Below are 18839 nucleotides of genomic sequence, written 5' to 3'. Positions count from 1 at the left end.
TCATCTTCCAATTCATCTTTTCTTCTGTGTGTGTAGATGTGTTGGAATCAGTAGGTCAGAAGTCATTTGGTTATAATTGACTAGCCTTTCAGAACAAAAAGTTATACATTCATATGCATTCTCTTCACTTACCCTATTCCCCATTCCATCTCTGGGCTGAGGATTGAACCTATGGCCTTGTGCCATCGACTGCTGAGTGGTAATTCCAGTCCCAGTTCTCTTTAGTTTTGTGCTGTTCTGCCATCTTGGTCTTCCTTCGCTTCTTGCCTACCTATTACTTACTTTCAAGGAACTAAAGGAGCCAACTCGGGGTATGGTGAACAGGCAGTGCACTGGAGTTCAAGAAAATAAACAGCTTCACACTTAGTCTTCACAAATTTTAAACCCTATATTGTCACTAAACATCAGTGTTATGTATGTCAGTCATTAGTATCAAGTGTTTATTCAGTAAGGACTTCCAACAGTTTCAATTGACTAACTATATATATTAAACCAGAAAAGACCATGATGCTTTTATAAAAAGCTGTTGAAGAAAGAACCCTATTGGTTCTTAGGTCTGTGATCTTGTAAGCTTTATTACCTTGCCTCCCAAACTAGCTTTGTTTGTTTCTTGCTTTTATCATTTGTACAATCCATAAATTGATCACTGGGACTTAAAATCTTGGTGCCATGTATCTTTTTCTCTTTATCTGTTATTCTCTTAAATTGTCAAATCTTCCTTTATTTTTGGTTGTGAGCTTAGCCTTTAAGGGCTGAGTCATCTCTCCAGCCCTAAAATCTTACCTTATGGAGTGCTTTTGAATTTTTCCTACTTGAGATTCTTCTTCAAATTCAGTACTTTGTAAAATGTGTTTAGAGGATCAGTAGTTTCTGTAACCACACAGCTGTCAAACACATTCAGTTGAGCAGTAATCTTTTAAGTGAAGGGCTAAATCTTAGACTTTTCTTATACCTTAATAACACCTGCTATGTGTCAAGTAAATACTTTAGTGACTTGGTATAGAAGACCGGTAAGTTTTATTGGGGGAGATTTTATGAAATAAGATATATACATATTGTAAATATGCACGTGTAAATCTAACTTGGTCAACATTTATTGAATTTAAACTTATAATTGGCATTTAACTTGTCCTTTTATAATCATATAACATAATCTTTGTTTCGTTTTATTTGTAAGGTACATCTTATTCAGGTTATGAAGCAGCCGTATATTCAGCTGCGTCTTCCTACTACCAACAGCAGCAGCAGCAACAGAAGCAAGCAGCAGCAGCAGCTGCTGCTGCAGCAGCAACAGCTGCCTGGACAGGGACCACCTTTACTAAAAAAACACCATTCCAAAATAAACAACTGAAACCAAAACAGCCTCCCAAACCACCCCAGATTCACTATTGTGATGTTTGTAAGATCAGCTGTGCTGGACCACAGGTACTTATATTGTGTATTTACCATGAGTCTCGGTGGTTATTTTTCATAGTTGAGTAGGGTTGATGTTCTAATTCCTCCTGTGCCTACAAAGCACATTCACATCTGTGTATTCTATATCCAGTGATTCACCCATAGATCAAAAATATGCATGTGGAAGACTGCATCAGTGTAGAATGCCTGCACTTTGTCCTTTCCATTATTTCCTAAACCATACAATAAAGCTATTCAGTAGGATTTACAGCAGGTGTTATAAATAATCTAGAGATCTTAATGTATACAGGTAAAATACATAGATTGTGTCCAAATAATTTTGCTATTTTATTTAAAGAACTTGAGCATGCTTAGATTTTGGTAAACAATTTCCTGCAAACACTGAGAGAGGGCTGTATTTCACTAAACATTTCTTTAGAAATTATTTGTATTGTCACACAGAAGTGATAATCAGGAAAACTGTAAAAGTGATTGTAAATGTATGAAAAATGAGGAAATTGGGTCCCACCCCCCACCCCATTCTTTTTAGGAAGCCTCCTTTGCTTTTTATATAAAACTTCCAAAGATTTTTTTATTAAATTAACCTATAATTGTAAGGATTGTGTTTCTGGTGAGACTGTTTTGTACATGCTTTCTAGACCATAACATCTGTGACTTTGTCCATGAGGGACTGGGAACATAGAAAGTTAGAAAGGTAGAGGGAAGATGACTCTGGGCTGGGGATGGAGCTCAGTTGGTAAAGTACTTGCCTATGCACTGGGCCCTAGAATCAAATCCCCACAACTACATAAATCAGACACAGAAGTTGCTGCACACCTGTAATCCCAGTACTGAGAGGTAGATGCAAGAGAATGGAAGTTCATTGTCATCTTTGGCTATGTAGTCTATATGAAGCCAGCCTGGGTTAAAGGCCCTGTCTCCCTCCACTTGCTTTAAAAAAGATCAACCTGTGAAGAATGTGAGTCCTTTATTATCTTTTGTTGTTTGTTTGTTTTTGTTATGATCCTACCATCTACACCTTAAAATGTGTGTTTCAAGCATGGGTCTGTTAATGAGTTCATCCCTTCTTAAACGTTACTTGTTTTGACTATGAGAGAGTCCAATTTTTGTCATGTATGGGTGTACACACCTGTAATCCCAACACCTTGTACAGCAGAAGTAGGAAGATTATAAATTCAAGGCCAACCTGGCCTGTATTACGAGTTTCATCTTTTTTAAAAAAAAGTTTTTATATAAAATTTTACATTAAGTGTTGGCTAGAGGGATAGCTCCATGGTTAAAGAGCACTTGATCTTGAAGAGGACCTGGGTTGGATTTCCAGCACATATGTACTGGCTCACAAAACTACTCATCCATAACTACAGTTCCAGGGGATATGAGGGTTCTTGCCTCCGAGAGTATCAGGCATTAATGATTTTTTTTAATTATTTAAAAAAAAAATATTTACACCAGCAGCTTAGCATATAGAAAGCTTATTTGGGGGAGTGGATCAAATTTGATTCTTCATATTATTTCTCTTTTTCTAGCTTTATTCCACCAGTATATGCTTTGTGTTTGGGGGGTGGGAGTGTTTTCGTTCTTTAAGAGACAGGCCCTCACTATGTACCACCCCACCCCTCAAACTCACTGTGGAGCCCAGACTGTCCTCAAACTCACAGAGATCCGCCTGCTTCTGCCTCCCAAGTGCTGGGATTAAAGGCGTGCCCCACTATGCTTGGCCTATATATACACTTTTTAATATACTGGATTAGTTATGTTTTTTTTTTTTTTTTTTTTTTTTTTTTTTTTTTTTTTTTTTGGTTTTTCGAGACAGGGTTTCTCTGTGTAGCTTTGCGCCTTTCCTGGAGCTCACTTGGTAGCCCAGGCTGGCCTCGAACTCACAGAGATCCGCCTGGCTCTGCCTCCCGAGTGCTGGGATTAAAGGCGTGCGCCACCACCGCCCGGCTAGTTATGTTTTTAATACATAATTCTGAAATATTTTCAATTTTTGGTGTTTTCTGAATTGCTGACCCCAAGTTAGGGAGTATTAAAATGTATGTATTCATACTATTTGTTCTTATGCAGTATATTTAACTATAGATTCTAATGAAGGTTAAGTGTAAAAATACATTCAGAATTTAAAAATTAAAGTTTATAAATGTACCTTTTTATAAAGAATGTTTTTTATTGTGCAGTAGGTTTTTTTCCTCCTAATAATATAGATACAGTTTTCCCCCTCATTTTAGATATGTAATCAGATTTTTTTTTTTTTTTGTAGAATTGACTGCTATCCATTGTATTTTTGCCCAGTGTTACACATGAGCATTAAAAGATACATGTACTTGAAACTACAGGCAGTTTATGTTCTATTCTAACTATACATGAAATGCTTCATAATTCATCCTAGTGGGTAAGGAATAGGGAAGTTCAGTTGGCAAAGTAGTGGCTTTGCAAGCATGTAACTCTTTAAGTTTGATACCCAGAAGTAATGTGAAAAAAAATTTACTGGGTGTGACCTGAGCTTATACCACTGTTCAGAAAGCAGTGATAGGCAGATCCCTGGCTCCCTGGATGGTTTCAGTGGGAAACCTTGTCTACAAAAAAGACTGCACTAACCTCTTGAGGAATAGAAACCTTGGTTGTGCTTTCCAGCACACATACACCCATTCACATGACTGCATCTATACACAGAATAAATCTGTTCTTAGGAGGTTTGATGTGTAGTTCAATAGTAGTGGCACACTTAAATCCCTGAATTCAGTTCTTGGTACACAAATAGCAAAGTATTCTTATTAAATAAACTACAGAGAACCACAGATCATATGTACAGAATTTCTTATGTTCTTTGGTGCTTTTAAAATAGCAGTTCTTATCCATTCTTCCTGCATCCCCTACCTACCCGTACCCCCCCCCTCACCCCTCCCTTTTTGGAGACAGTATATTGTTATATAATTCAGAATAGCCTTGAATTCAATGATCCTCTTCCTCAGCCTACTGAGTGCTTAGATTACAGGTCTGCACCACCACACATTTACCACATTCTGCTTTTGTTGTTGCTTTTGGGGTCTGTCTGTTTTTGTTGGTGTTTTTTTGGAACAGGGTCTCACCATGTAACTGGCTGGCCTGGAACTCACCATGTAGACCAGGTTGGCCTCAACTCAATGCAGTTCTGCTCTGCTTCCTGAGTACTAAGATTGAAGGCATGTGCCACTACACCCAGTTTATGATCCCATTTTTAAATGAGTGTTAGAGGTCTGAAAATTGAATAGAATGTTATAGAAAGAAAATTTGTACTTTTTGTTCAAAACAGACTTATAAAGAGCACTTAGAAGGACAGAAACATAAAAAAAAAGAAGCCGCATTGAAAGCCTCTCAAAATACCAGCAGCAGCAACAACTCAACTCGTGGGACACAAAATCAGCTACGTTGCGAGCTCTGTGATGTGTCTTGTACAGGAGCAGATGCATATGCTGCCCACATTCGTGGTGCTAAGCATCAGAAAGTAGGTGTTTTGGTCCCCCCTCCCACCCACACACACAGCCTTATGTCTTACTCTACTTACTTTCACTTTTTCAACAGGGGTTTGAAAAAAGATGACTTGAATTTTTGAAACCTTTGAGTATATTAAAAACCTTGCTTATATGTTAACATACATCAAGGTAACCTCAAATAGTCATTGCTTAAAAGAGAAACACTAGAGACCTTTAAATTGAATTAAACCACTTCACAGTTTGGGACTAATTCATTTGTCTTGCTTAACTACAAACTGATTTGCTTATAGGCAAGTCCTTGTATCAGTAAACTACAGACCCATATCTGCTTCACAGAGATTATGTTAAAAATAATGAGTTTTATCTGTAAAACCATAATTGTAAAAATAACAAAGAAAATTACAGTTTTTTATTTTCATTTTAGAGTCTCACTCAGACAAACTTAAAAAAAAAAATCAACACATTTGAGTTTCCTGACAGGTGTGCTTTTTGTTTTGTAGGTGGTTAAATTACACACAAAACTTGGTAAACCTATTCCTTCAACGGAACCAAATGTTGTTAGCCAAGCTACTTCTTCAACAGCTGTATCTGCTTCAAAGCCAACTGCCTCTCCTTCAAGTATTGGAGCAAGCAATTGTACTCTGAATACGTCATCAATTGCAACTTCTTCAGTGAAAGGTCTTTCAACTCCAGGAAACTCGTCTCTTAATAGCACATCCAACACTAAAGTGTCAGCGGTACCTACCAATATGGCTGCCAAGAAAACATCTACACCCAAAATAAACTTTGTTGGCAAGTACTAAAGATTGATTCTTTGTGTTCCTTTTAACTCTGTCAGAGTGGTTTTTCTTCTCCATTGTGTTGCTGGCTTTTGAACCCAGAGTCTCATATGTGCCAGGCAACACTGGACTCCCGAGCAGCCTCTGTTCTCTCTGCTTCTGTACTTGCTAGTCAGTCCACAGTCTGCTATCCTTTTCTGAACCTATTTCAGGACTCCCCGGGTACCTAAGTACTTAGATAGAGACAAGCAGGAGGCTGAGTCAGAAGGATTACCAGGAATTTGAGGCCAGCCTGGGTTTGGTTCCAGGCCAGCTTAAGCTAATATGAAAAATACTGTTTCAAAACATTTTTTAAAAAGCCCCTTCCAAAATCAGTGGTAAGTTTTCAATTTCATCCTGCTCATTGCCTTAACTTCAACTTGGCATGTTGACTGCTATACTGTAAATCCTAAGGTACATCATAGTATCCAGCATATATGTCCACCCACCCTTCTTTGGATAGATTACTGATTCTGTACCTATATGTTTGTTAAATGACATTATTCCTAAGATTATGGTTCTGCGTCTCATCTCTCTGGAGCATATTCTTAGATGATTTTATGCATTCTAGTTTATGCAACTATAAAATCTGGCAAATTCAAAATCCCACCTGAGTTTGAGAATCATTTTGGTTGCTAGCTGGTTGTCCAAAAAATATTCCCTTCCCATTGTATTCCATCAAGAGAATATTACAAAATACTCATACAAATGACTGACTTTCTTTTTTTAAGGAAAAGCTTCACTAACATTTCTTCTTATTAATTGCTTCCTGCTATTTCCCTAGCATCTATGCAGTGTTTATATGGTAGAAAGGCTTTTTGTTGTTAGGGCTTGTTTTTTAGGCATTTAGTGTCTTTCTTAGAGCTCAGTTTAGGCTCTTCATCATAATCTCTGTGTTCTTGTTAGTCATTTTTTGAAAACACGTACCAACTCTGTGATCTCTTTTAAAAATCTTCATTGGCCTTTAGATGTAGTCTATGACTAGTGTTATTTAAAAGCCTTCATAACTGACTTCTACCTTAACTTCATGTCACCTTTACCTGGAGGAGTAGTTGATAATAAATTACTGGCTTTCTTCAGTTTACTATAGTCTTGAAGTCCATGTTGCTACACTCTTATACATGCTGTACTTTCTGATTAGATATTATTCTCTGCTGTCTTCTTGGCCGTCTCATTCTCATTAATCTTCTCTCAAAACCCAGTTCAAATGATAGACCCTTTGTGAAATCAATTCTAACTGGACATAGTAAAGGCTTGTGACTCTGTTCTGCTTTGCTTCATTCCTACAAAATTTAGTTCCTATTAGCACAGGATATTATAAATACTTATCTCTTCCTTTAAATTTTGAGCAGCTCAATCACAGTTACATTATCTTATACTTTTTAATAAAAGTTTGCTGAAGTTGTTCTCTGATAGTTTCCTATATTTGCATAATTGTCTTATTCTTTCTGTAGATCTTAAAATAAATTTGAAAGAGGTTTAAGAGTAGATCATTGACAGTATGTTATTGTCTTGAGTAAAGTGTTGAATTTTATTGGTTAAAGTGAAAGCAGTGATTTGTAGTTTTCTTTTCTATTTTGAGATTATTCACAGTTTAGAATAAAAACAGCCCTCAGCTGGAAAGAATATGGTGGATATAAGGCACTTGCCAAGTCTGATGACTCCAGTTCAATCCCTGGTTCCCATGTGGTAGGAGAGAATTTACTTCTTCAGGTTTTCCTCGTAACATGTGGTTATGGTCCACATGGGCTGAACCTGTTATGCACAAAGCCCTGGGTTCAATCCCTAGCCCCACATAAAACCCTCTATGGTGACACACGTCTATATTTCCTGCACTAGGGAGGTAGAGAGAAAAATACCAGAATATTTAGGCCAACCTGGCCTACATAGTTAATTCCAGATCTGGCTTGTCTACAGCCTGAGAACCCCCATCTCAGAGATAAGAAGGGAAAAAAAAGCAAATAAAAAGAAAAACTGCTATGGGGGGGTAGGTAAATACTTTTTCTTATTAATAGTTTAGGGAACTCACTACAAACATGAATTATATTTAATCCTTTTCTTTTTCAGGTTCCTTCTGTTCAATTTGGATCGTAATGTTAGAACCAAGATAGGGTTTATGGATATGTTGTATGTTTTGAGATGGAAAAGGGAAAAATTTTGAAGTGTGGTTCATTAATGGGATACAGAAAGCAATGTAATATATACAGTTTTTTTAAAAATTCTAATCTATTCTGCATAAAGTTTATCCAGTTGTAGTAAAGATAACTTTGTTTTCATCCTAATAGGTTTACATTTATATAAAAATAAAATTACTAAAATTTTTTTTTTTGCTTTTTTAGGTGGTAATAAGCTACAGTCAACGGGAAATAAAACTGAAGACTTAAAAGGAACTGAGTGTGTTAAAAGTACTCCTGCTGCCTCTGCTGTGCCGATTCCAGAAGTAAAGCAAGATGCAGTATCCGAGCCTGTCACACCTGCGTCCCTTGCTGCTTTGCAGAGTGATGTTCAACCAGTGGGACATGACTATGTGGAAGAGGTATTGATTGGAGAAAACCATTGCTCTGAAATTGGGCAAAAGAAAAAAATGTGTCACTCCATTGCAAGCACAATTTATATGTAAAATCACACTGTACCCAGTTGTAGTTTAGATTTCAGTTACTTATAAAATTAAGGCTGCTGATCTAATGGGTATCATTCATTTGCTGTCTTGAGGTGATTAGACCAATTCCTGTTTGTAGGTCAAGTGAGTAGGGTAAATGGAGGAGCAAAAGAACATACAGGCCTGAATAAGTAGTTGCTATTAACAGAAAGATCATATAGTGGTATAGTGTAACACTACAGTTTGGTTTCACTCTTTTGGAAAGCATATATAAGTTTCCAAGCTCTGGAATATGTTTATAAAATTAGGATGTTTGCCCAATAAAGGTGTGACAATTAGGTAAAATTGAGTGAATGACATGTAGGATTTTGTAACTATTTATTCCTTAGTCTATTTTTCTATCAAAAGAGATTACATAATATATTGACTCTTTGTTTATAAGATAAACAGCTAGGATCTTTAACTTATAAGTAATTTATAAATGACTGATTATCTCTCTTATAAGGGTAAGATCTGATTACCTTTTAAATTTTGTTCTCAGACACCTTTATTTTTAATGGCTTGGGTTAATTAAATCTAATCTTTAGATTTTGTGATTCAAATCCAGCCTTAATAGCACAATTTGTCTGTTTTTTTTCATTGTGCAGTTAGAAAAAAAATTGCATCTTGACTTTTCATATGCATCAAAGTCTTGAGCTTTGAGAAGTTGTATAGTAAAATTGGGCTTTTAAATCATCCTCATTTCCAAGAAGCGGGTGGTCAGTAACTATTGTGAATTTATGGCGTCTAGCTAACTAGAAAAGCTTGGTTGACCCATACAGGATCAGCTTAAAATGGAGGCAGTAAACATTCAGTCATGGGTGGTGCAGGTCCTCCTGGAGCCATGTCACTCCGTGTAGATTGGTTGGCATTTGCTGACTGGTAGAAAGAAGTGAAGGGTCAACATGTGCCTGTGCAGGTGGTCTAGTGAAATCTGGCAAATCACAAAACAAACCAGAAGACATGAACTTAGGAAAGAAACTTCTGGGGTGGGGGGTGTTGGTAAAGATGGGAATGAATAACAGTGGATGGGATATGATCAGAATATATTATACTAATATATGAAATAGTCAAAGAATTAATAGAAATATTTTAAAAGTAAATCTAAATGCTTATATATAGACAGATATTGAAGTAAAAAATACTTTACAAAGGCAAATATATACCAGTACTCATCCCAGTCCCAATTTCTTTTTTTTTTTTTTTTTTTTTAAATTAGGCCTGGGCAGTCAGGAGACAGAGACTGGTGGATCTCTGTGAGTTCAAGGTCAGATAGAGAATTCCAGGCCAGCTAAGGATACAGTAGTGAGACTCTGTCTTGATGTTGAGATTAAAAATAAATTTGAAGGGGACTGGAGAGATGGCTCAGCGGTTAAGAGCACCGACTGCTCTTCCAGAGGTCCTGAGTTCAATTCCCAGCAACCACATGGTGGCTCACAACCATCTGTAATGAGATCTGGCGCCCTCTTCTGGCCTGCAGGCAAACATGCTGTATACATAATAAATGAATAAATCTTTAAAAAAAATAAATAAATAAAATAAAATAAATTTGAAAATTAGACCAGCATAGTGGTGCACACCAATATTGGGAAGGCAGGGGATCAGGAGTTTAAGGCCATTCTTGGCTTCTTGAGACTCTGTCTTGAAAAGCAATATAAATACATTGAAAATAGAGAAGTGGAAATTATAGATGTTTCTGTTTGTTTTTACCCCATTTCAAATTCTGCTTGCTCCCAATTTGATCAGAGATTCTATTTTTCCATACCAAGGTACGAAATGATGAAGGAAAAGTCATTCGCTTCCATTGTAAATTATGTGAATGCAGCTTTAATGACCCCAATGCTAAAGAGATGCATTTAAAAGGACGAAGACATAGACTTCAGTATAAAGTAAGTAAATGTAACTACTCAACTATTGTTCTTTCAAGATTTTTTTTTAACATACATTTTTATTGTGTATGGGTGCTTTGCATGCATGTGTGTCTGTGTATCACATGTTTGCCTGTTGCCAGAGAGGCCAGAAGAAGGCATTGGATCTCTTGGAACTGGAGTTACAGACTGGGAATCAAACCAAGGTCTTCTGGAAGAGCATCCAGTGCTCTTAGCCTCTGAGCTAGTTGTCTCTCCAGCCCTTAGTTGTCCTTCTGTAAATCAACTAGAGCATTCTGTATGCAAAATAAAGCATCTAAACAACTCACCTAGTATATGATCTCTTATTCTAAAATTAGCATGTCCTAATGATCCATTCCCTTTGATAGAACCTGGTATTTATTTTATTAGTTATGCTTAAGCAATAACAGTATAACCATGTTCTTCATTGTTGTTGTAATTGGCAGGAGTAGACTAGAATCCATTGCTTGAGTCAAGAAGTCATGTAATGATAGTTGTTTCACATGGAGTCTACAGAGTACCACTTCACCTACCTTCTTTATGTTGGTAAAGTTAATTTGGAGATAATGCTGGAAGATCTCATTTATTTTATACTAGGAATTCATCATTGCCCACCTTCAGATATTAATATGTTAAAGTTGATAAAAAGCCTGGGCTGGTACAGTAAGTGTGTGATTTTTTCTTTCAAACATGGAATGGGAATATGTAATTCATGATAACTTGAATCCATGTACCCAAGCCATATTCATTCATATCTGGCTCCAACTATATAAATAAGTGAGCACACTAGCAGAGGGGTAGTTATATAGCATTAGTTTCATAAATAAAAGATTTTACTCTGATCCAACCTAATTATACGGATTGTACTTTTCATTAGGAAATTGTGTGTGTGTGTGTATATTTATTTATTTATTATTTATTTATTTATTTTTGGTTTTTCAGGACAGGGTTTCTTTGTGCAGTTTTGGTGCCTATCCTGGATCTTGCTTTGTAGACCAGGTTGGCCTTGAATTCACAGAGAACCGCCTGGCTCTGCCTCCCAAGTGCTGGGATTAATGACATGCGCCGCTGCCGCCCAGCTCATTAGGAAATTTTAACAGAGTATTCTGGCACCTAGCTGAAACAAATTACAAGTTCAAGGCCAGCCTAGGCTATACACATTCACACATACATACATACATATATACATACATACATACATACATACACCAGGATTGGGTATAGCTCAGTTGGTAGAGTGCTAAGTTGGTGCACACACTCAGTCCTAGACTGGATCCCTACGCTACATAAACTAGGTGTGGTAGCACATGGTTATAATTTCAACCTTTCACTTAGGATAGATACAGATGAAACAGTTCAAAGACATCATCAGTTATGTCACAAATGGAAACAAGAAACCAGCACATACCAGTGCTACATGAAATTTGTAACTGAACTTCTGATGAGAGACTGAAATTGTGTATTTTATAATGGTTTTAGGCAGGTAAAGGCACTTGGCACCTGTCTGAGTTTGACCCCCCCCCCCCCCAGTCCATATAGTAGAAGGAGAGAACTCACTCATACAAGTTATTCTCTGATCTCCACACATGCATTGTTGCAAATATGCATGCATACATACACACAGACAATAAGTACAAAAACAAATTATGTTTAATGAATTAGGTTTGTTCAAGGGAACCTGCTCCTTTTTAAAATGTATTATTGGAATTAACAGAAAAAAGTCAATCCAGATTTGCAAGTAGAAGTGAAGCCCAGTATTCGAGCAAGAAAGATTCAAGAAGAGAAAATGAGAAAGCAAATGCAGAAGGAGGAATATTGGCGGAGACGAGAAGAGGAGGAACGCTGGAGGATGGAAATGAGGTAGTGTTTTTAGCTTTTAATTCTATGACAATAAGTGGTTCTTCTGCCTTAAGAAAAAAAAAAACTATTCTGTGAATATGACTTCCAGAGTCAGATTTATTTAGTGTACTTTTAAGTGTTCACTAAGATCCTAAACAAAGAATGATAAACATTAGAATGCTTAGTATACTTATATTTGATTGTTACCTTGATAATGAAGAATTTTGTGGTGGTGGCTCACACTTTCAATCCCAGCAAAGGCTTGTGATTTCAAGGCCAGTCAAAGTTCAAGCTCAGTCAAGGACCCATGGAAAAAATAGTAAATGGTATTATATATGTTAAATATATATGAGGAAAGTGGGTATTATAGGGGTAACTATTGCAGATGACCTAAGTTCAGTTTCTAGTACATCAGGTAGCTGCCTGTAATGCTAGCTCTAGGAGATCTAGTGCTCTCTTCTGGATCCTGGCCTCACATGTGCACATACAGACAAACATGTATAATTTAAAATAAAGTTATAAAAAAATTATAACATCTGAAGAAATATCATGCTTTGATAAGTGCTTGATATGTGCTTCTGTTTAGAACCAACAGAAATCTCATATTTAAATTGTGTAATTCAGTTACAAGATTTTAGTATATACAAAGAATTGTAAACCATCATCAGTTTTGGAATATTTTACCACTCCTAAAAGAAATCATAGCCCCTGGGCTGGAGAGATGGCTCAGAGGTTAAGAACACTGGCTTTTCTTCCAGAGGTCCTGAGTTCAGTTCCCAGCACCCACATGGTGCCTCACAACCATCTATAATGAGATCTGGCTCCCTCTTCTGGCATGCAGGGATACATGCAAACAGAACACTGTATGCATAATAAATAAATAAATCTTTAAAAAAAAAAAAAAGAAAGAAAAGAAAAAGAAATCATAGCCCCATTAACTATCACTCCCAGTTTGTTTACCATATTTTCTGTCCCATCTCAGTACCGTGGAACCACTAGTCTACTTTCTATCTTTATAAAGTCTATAAATTTCATAAAGGAAATCAGTTTTAGATGATTGACTCATACAGTGGTCTTTTGTGTCTGGAAACCCAGGGTGAGTAAGAACATGTAATCTTTTTAAATAACTTCATTGTAAAGCTACTTACTCACACTTTATTATATGTTACCTTTAGGTTTCAGTAATAGATAACACATCAATTTTTATGTATATAGTAAAAATAAATTTTTTTTTAATTTGTGCCTTTCTAATGTATTGGGAATTCTTTCTATGACTAGATTTTACATAGTTAAGCCTCTTACTTATATATCAAGTACAATTATCTTAAGTCCCTACTCAGTGCTTGGAAATATGTTCATATACTGAGCATGAGTTTATAAACAATAATTAAAATCCCTGCCTTTATACTATGTAAACATTTTTAGCAGTAACAAACATCACTGGACTAGACATGATTTTCTAGAACTTTTAAGCTGGGTTATTTTCTTATTTTTTTCTCTCAAGTCCTAAGTAACATAGAAGTATTCTATCAGTGCCCACATGACCTAAAATATACTATTTATTCTCTACCTGGAAATATTGGTAGTTTTTACAATGACAGTCAATAAGCACACATATTTATTTTTGTTTTAGACAGATTTATTAGAATAGCCTTATTGCTACATGGTTGTTTTGGTTTTTTTTTTTTTTTTTTGAGATAGCCATTGAACTTAAAAATAATAGAACCAAGACAAAACAGAAATCAATTCTAAAAATGTTAACTAGTAAAGGAGGCGTTGTAATACTAGATAACTATTTTTTTAATTCATTGGGTTTTTGTTTTTGTTTTTTGAGACAGGGTTTCTCTGTGTAGTTTTTTGGTGCCTGTCCTGGATCTCACTCTATAGACCAGGCTGGCCTCGAACTCACAGAGATCCGCCTGCCTTTGCCTCCTGATTGCTGGGGTTAAAGATGTGTGCCACCACTGCCTGGCTGGTTTTTTGTTTTGTTTTGTTTTGTTTTGTTTTGTAATATGAAATGCTTTGTGACTTTGCATGTGCCATGCTAATATTCTCTGTATTGTCCCAATTTTAGTATAAATGCTGCCAAAGCAAGCACTCGGTATATTTATTTGATATACATAGTAATTTCTACTGAATTGACAGCCATGAGGATCCATAACTATTCTGGTGACTTGGGTGATACAGCCTGTATTCCTTTTGGCAATACTTATTAGGAACTGAGCCATAGGTATCTCTAGCCAAGCTTTTTTTTTTTTTTTTTTTTTTTTTTTTTTTTTTTTTTTTTTTTGGTTTTTTCGAGACAGGGTTTCTCTGTGTAGCTTTGCGCCTTTCCTGGAACTCACTTGGTAGCCCAGGCTGGCCTCGAACTCACAGAGATCCGCCTGGCTCTGCCTCCCGAGTGCTGGGATTAAAGGCGTGCGCCACCACCGCCCGGCTCTAGCCAAGCTTTTGCCTTTGCTTACTATAGTCTGCCATTACATCCAATAATGAAATTGTGAGTTGCTAACATCGGTCTTTTTTTTAATAGCAGAGAAATATTTTGTACAGTCTATATCTTATATCATAAATGGAGAACTTTACTGTTTTTAAAAAAATAAAAACACTCAGGCTGAGAAGATAGGGCTTTGGATAAAGTACTTTTTGTGCAAATGGTGAGGACTTGAGTTTGACTCCCCAGAACCCATGTAAAGCTGGACCTCATGGTTCACATCTGTGATACTAGGTCTGTAATGGGAGGCATAGACTGTAGAATTCCCAGAAGTTGTGGGCAAGCTAGCCTGGCATGTGCAGCAGGGGGATAAAAAGAAGAAAAAAGCAAAACAATAGACTGTCTCAAACAAGATAGAAGGAGGGAACCCAATACTAAAGGTTGTCCTCTGCCTGCATATGGACACTATGGCATATACACACACACACCACCATGCTCACAAGCATGTACATACACCCACAATTTATTATCAGTTAGTCTCCTTTGAATTTACAATCATTACCTTAAATGATTAGAATAAGCTAAGGTATCTGTTTTCTGTTCAACTTCGTGCTTGAGGTATGAGGTCTTGTTTTTATTGTTGTCTCCAGTTTTCACTCCATTTTGCTTCTCAATTAAAAGAAATAATGGAAATCATTATTTACTAATGGTTATTAAGCCTATTTGGGTGGGTTTTTTTTTTTTTTTTTTTTTTTTTTTTTTTTATCACTGTGGGTATGTGTGCACGCGCGCCACTGTTCATGAGCAGAGGTCAAAGGGTAAAACTTGCAGGGCATCTGATCTCTCCTTCCATTTGGGACCGAGGGATGGAACTCAGGTCATCAATCTGGTGCAGGCACCTTTTCCTGCTGAGTCTTGACTGACTTGATTACTTTTTTTAAAAATACGTTTTTATGCTGCTGATGGAAGTTCTTAAGCTGGTTATTTTGTTTGTTTTTAATGTATCATTTGTGCATCAGACGTTATGAAGAGGACATGTACTGGAGAAGAATGGAGGAAGAGCAGCATCATTGGGATGATCGCCGACGAATGCCTGATGGAGGCTATCCTCATGGTCCTCCAGGCCCATTAGGTCTTTTGGGAGTCCGACCAGGCATGCCTCCCCAGCCACAGGGTCCCGCAGTGAGTATCTGCTTTGCTCATATAAGGGATGAGAATTTAAGCCTCCTTCAACATTAGAAGATGTTTTGTGAGTTCATTTTGAGATTTAATAATGCCATCAGCTTCATCTTGACTATATTTTTAGTCCTCTTAAAGATTCTTAATGCTAATGTCTTCATGCATAGGAACTTGGCCACGTTTCCTTTGCACTTCATTTTCAATACTTGCTAAATTCTTGATACAGAACTACCTTTGTTTTTTGTTTTTGTTTTTTCGAGACAGGGTTGCTCTGTGTAGCCCTGGCTGTCCTGGAACTCGCTCTGTATATCACACTAGTCTTCAACTCACAGAGATCCGTCTGCCTCTGCCTCTCGAGTGCTGGTATTAAAGGCGTGCACCACCGCCGCCCAGCTGTAGAACTACTTTTGATAAATGTTTGTACTTCAGAGACTTCCTGCCATTATTTTTCCTTAGACTGGAAGGAATTTTCAATGTTAGAGGTAACTCTGTTACCTATTCTTTTTTATTTGCCATTATAGTGTCTGAGCAATTACTACTGAAAACAAGGTGAGTTTCAGATCACTGAAAAGCATTTACAAGGAGAGAGATTAGGACAGTATCGATCTATATATAACAATTTTGCTTGTTTGAGACAGAAATGCTTGTATTTTCATTTTATTGAAAAAGGAAAATAGATTTTTAAGTGGGCATTTTGTTTAATTGACTTCTTATTGTCAAGCAACTATACCTAATTGAAAAATTAGAATTTTCTTTTATTCAGAAAATTAACCTTTTTTCTCTAGCCCTTACGTCGCCCTGACTCATCTGATGATCGTTACGTAATGACAAAGCATGCAACCATTTATCCAACTGAAGAAGAGTTACAAGCAGTTCAGAAAATCGTTTCTATCACTGAACGTGCTTTAAAACTTGTTTCAGACAGTTTGTCTGAACATGAGAAGAACAAGAACAAAGAAGGAGATGATAAAAAAGAGGGAGGTAAAGACAGGTGAGTTTACAAATGACATACTTCCTTTACATGGACATTTTATTATATTTATTAGAAAGATTAACAAGACTGATAAGGGACTAGCAAGAACATTTGCTACTCTAGTTCTAGAGTACCTGGGTTTGGGTCCTAGCACCCACATCAGGCAGCTCACAACCATTAGACATTTACATTATGTATATGTATATGTATATGTATATGTATATGTATATTTCTGGTGTTAGTCCACACTTCCTAACTCTACTTGTGTTTTTACTACAATGAGTAATATACATTTCTACCATCACCAGGGTTTTTTGATTTTTAAGACTTAATAAATGTTTATTACAAAAAATATTAAATCTGTTTCAAAGTTGCCCTTTTAACTGCAATCATATCAAGCTTCTCTTTTCCGGTTTTATTTATGTGTTACATCTGTCTATATTTTCGTACAGTTTAAAACCAGCGAGGCAGAGGCAGGTGGATCTCTGTGAGTTCGAGGCCAGCCTGGTCTACAGAGCAAGAGCCAGGACAGGCACCAAAGCTACACAGAGAAACCCTGTCTCAAAAAAACCAAAAAAATAAACATACATACATACATACATACATACATACATACATACATACATACATAACATAAATAGAAGCATTGGCCATAAAGCATAAGTTAGCCAAGCTTTAACATCTTTCATATTTATGATTTTCTAACTTTTCCCTTTCCCATTTGGGAATTTTTTTTCTATTAATGATTCTTATATTTCTGACTTGTAAAATAAAACACAAGGGGCTGGGTGTTTGGGCCCACTAATACCTAGCACACAAGAAACAGAAGTGTGGTGATATATTGTATACCCTAATAAAATTTGCCTGAAGATCAGAGAACAGAACAAGCCGCTAAATTAAACATAGAGGCCAGGCAGTGGTGGCACACACTTTTTGTCTTAACACTCGGGAGGTAGAGATCCATCTGGATCTCTGTGAGTTCAAAGCCATCCTACATGAGATTGACTCAGTCTAGGAGAGAAAAAGAGCCAGGCGGTGGTGGCACACACCTTTAATCCCAACGCTTGGGAATCACATGCCTTTAATTCAGTTGAGATCTCATGCCTTTGCTTGGGAAGCACACTTTAATCCCAGCACTAAGAAGGAAGTGATATGTCTGGGCAGAGAAAGGTATATAAGGTTTGAGGAGACAGGAACTGAGGTTTTTTCAGGCTGAGGAGTCCTAGAGGTGAGACGTGGCAGTGACTCGTTCCTTTGTCTCTCTGATCTTTCAGGATTTACCCTAAGTCTGGCTCTAGGTTTTTTTTTTACTGAAAGACCGATAAAACACTCAAGTAACACAAAAGCAAGAGGCTCACAAGTTTGAAACTAGCCTGTGTTATAACAGTGAGATTCTGTAAGATAGACAGTATTTGTTTTAGTTTTCCCTGTGCAAACTTAAACCTTGATGCCAGTTTTTTATCTTTAAAAGTATTTTTATTTGTGTGTCTGTGTGAGTATATGCATATATATGCATGTAGAGACCAGAAGAGGGCATCCAATCCCATGGAACTGAAGTTGCAAGTTTTGCCCAATACAGAGTACTGTGTGCTTTTAACCTGTTTCTCATGAACAATCACTCTTAACCAGAACCTTCTATCCAACCTTGGTTTGTTTTTAGTGTATGTTGTTTTTCTAAATAACATATAGTTTAAAATACTGTGTATTTTTCCAGTGTAGTTGAAGACAGTTTGAATAGTGCAAAAGTCATCTAGATTACCATATGTTTGCAGGAAATTATAGTTCTAGTTGAGAAATGTCATATTTTAATGTAAGTTGATTTTGCTACAGAGCTCTCAAAGGGGTATTGCGAGTAGGAGTATTGGCAAAAGGATTGCTTCTACGAGGAGATAGAAATGTCAACCTTGTTTTGCTGTGCTCAGAAAAACCTTCAAAGACATTATTAAGCCGTATTGCAGAAAACCTACCCAAACAGCTTGCTGTAAGTATTATGGAAATGTTAAGTTAACCCTTTGTCCAGATCAGAAGGTTTTGTCAGGACTAATTGTGCTTCATTTTAAACCTTAGTCAGCTTTTTAACTTTTGGCTTGGCTCTCCATAATGAAGAGATTGGTTACTTTTTCCCCCTTAATTGTACAAACTGATGAAACTGTTTTCTGCTTCACCTTTTGGGGGTTTTGCAGTGC

The 18839-nt window shown here is 36.8% G+C and overlaps 1 protein-coding gene across 9 annotated transcripts in view; it reads left to right on the top strand.

The window, feature by feature from the left end:
* Nucleotides 1–18839, top strand: part of Zfr (zinc finger RNA binding protein) — a 65979-nt gene that overhangs the window by 27845 nt on the left and 19295 nt on the right. For 5 of the 9 annotated variants that reach the window (XR_013044691.1, XR_013044690.1, XM_076551738.1 and 2 more), the window contains 9 exons: nucleotides 1178–1425; nucleotides 4706–4897; nucleotides 5387–5678; nucleotides 8044–8240; nucleotides 10112–10231; nucleotides 11946–12091; nucleotides 15521–15683; nucleotides 16466–16671; nucleotides 18484–18634. Coding sequence is in view for 7 of the 9 variants with exons in the window: in XM_076551738.1 (XP_076407853.1) it covers nucleotides 1178–1425; nucleotides 4706–4897; nucleotides 5387–5678; nucleotides 8044–8240; nucleotides 10112–10231; nucleotides 11946–12091; nucleotides 15521–15683; nucleotides 16466–16671; nucleotides 18484–18634 (1715 nt within the window). In the remaining 2 variants the exon portion in view is untranslated. The remainder of the gene's footprint in view (nucleotides 1–1177; nucleotides 1426–4705; nucleotides 4898–5386; nucleotides 5679–8043; nucleotides 8241–10111; nucleotides 10232–11945; nucleotides 12092–15520; nucleotides 15684–16465; nucleotides 16672–18483; nucleotides 18635–18839) is intronic. The other 4 variants (XM_076551740.1, XM_076551739.1, XM_076551742.1 and 1 more) reach the window with 2 other exon arrangements.

The sequence above is a fragment of the Peromyscus maniculatus genome, chromosome 15 (genome assembly GCF_049852395.1).
Source record: "Peromyscus maniculatus bairdii isolate BWxNUB_F1_BW_parent chromosome 15, HU_Pman_BW_mat_3.1, whole genome shotgun sequence".
Lineage (NCBI taxonomy): Eukaryota > Metazoa > Chordata > Mammalia > Rodentia > Cricetidae > Peromyscus > Peromyscus maniculatus.
The sequence above is the reverse complement of the archived record's forward strand: the minus strand, read 5'-3'. Positions and strand labels throughout refer to the sequence as shown.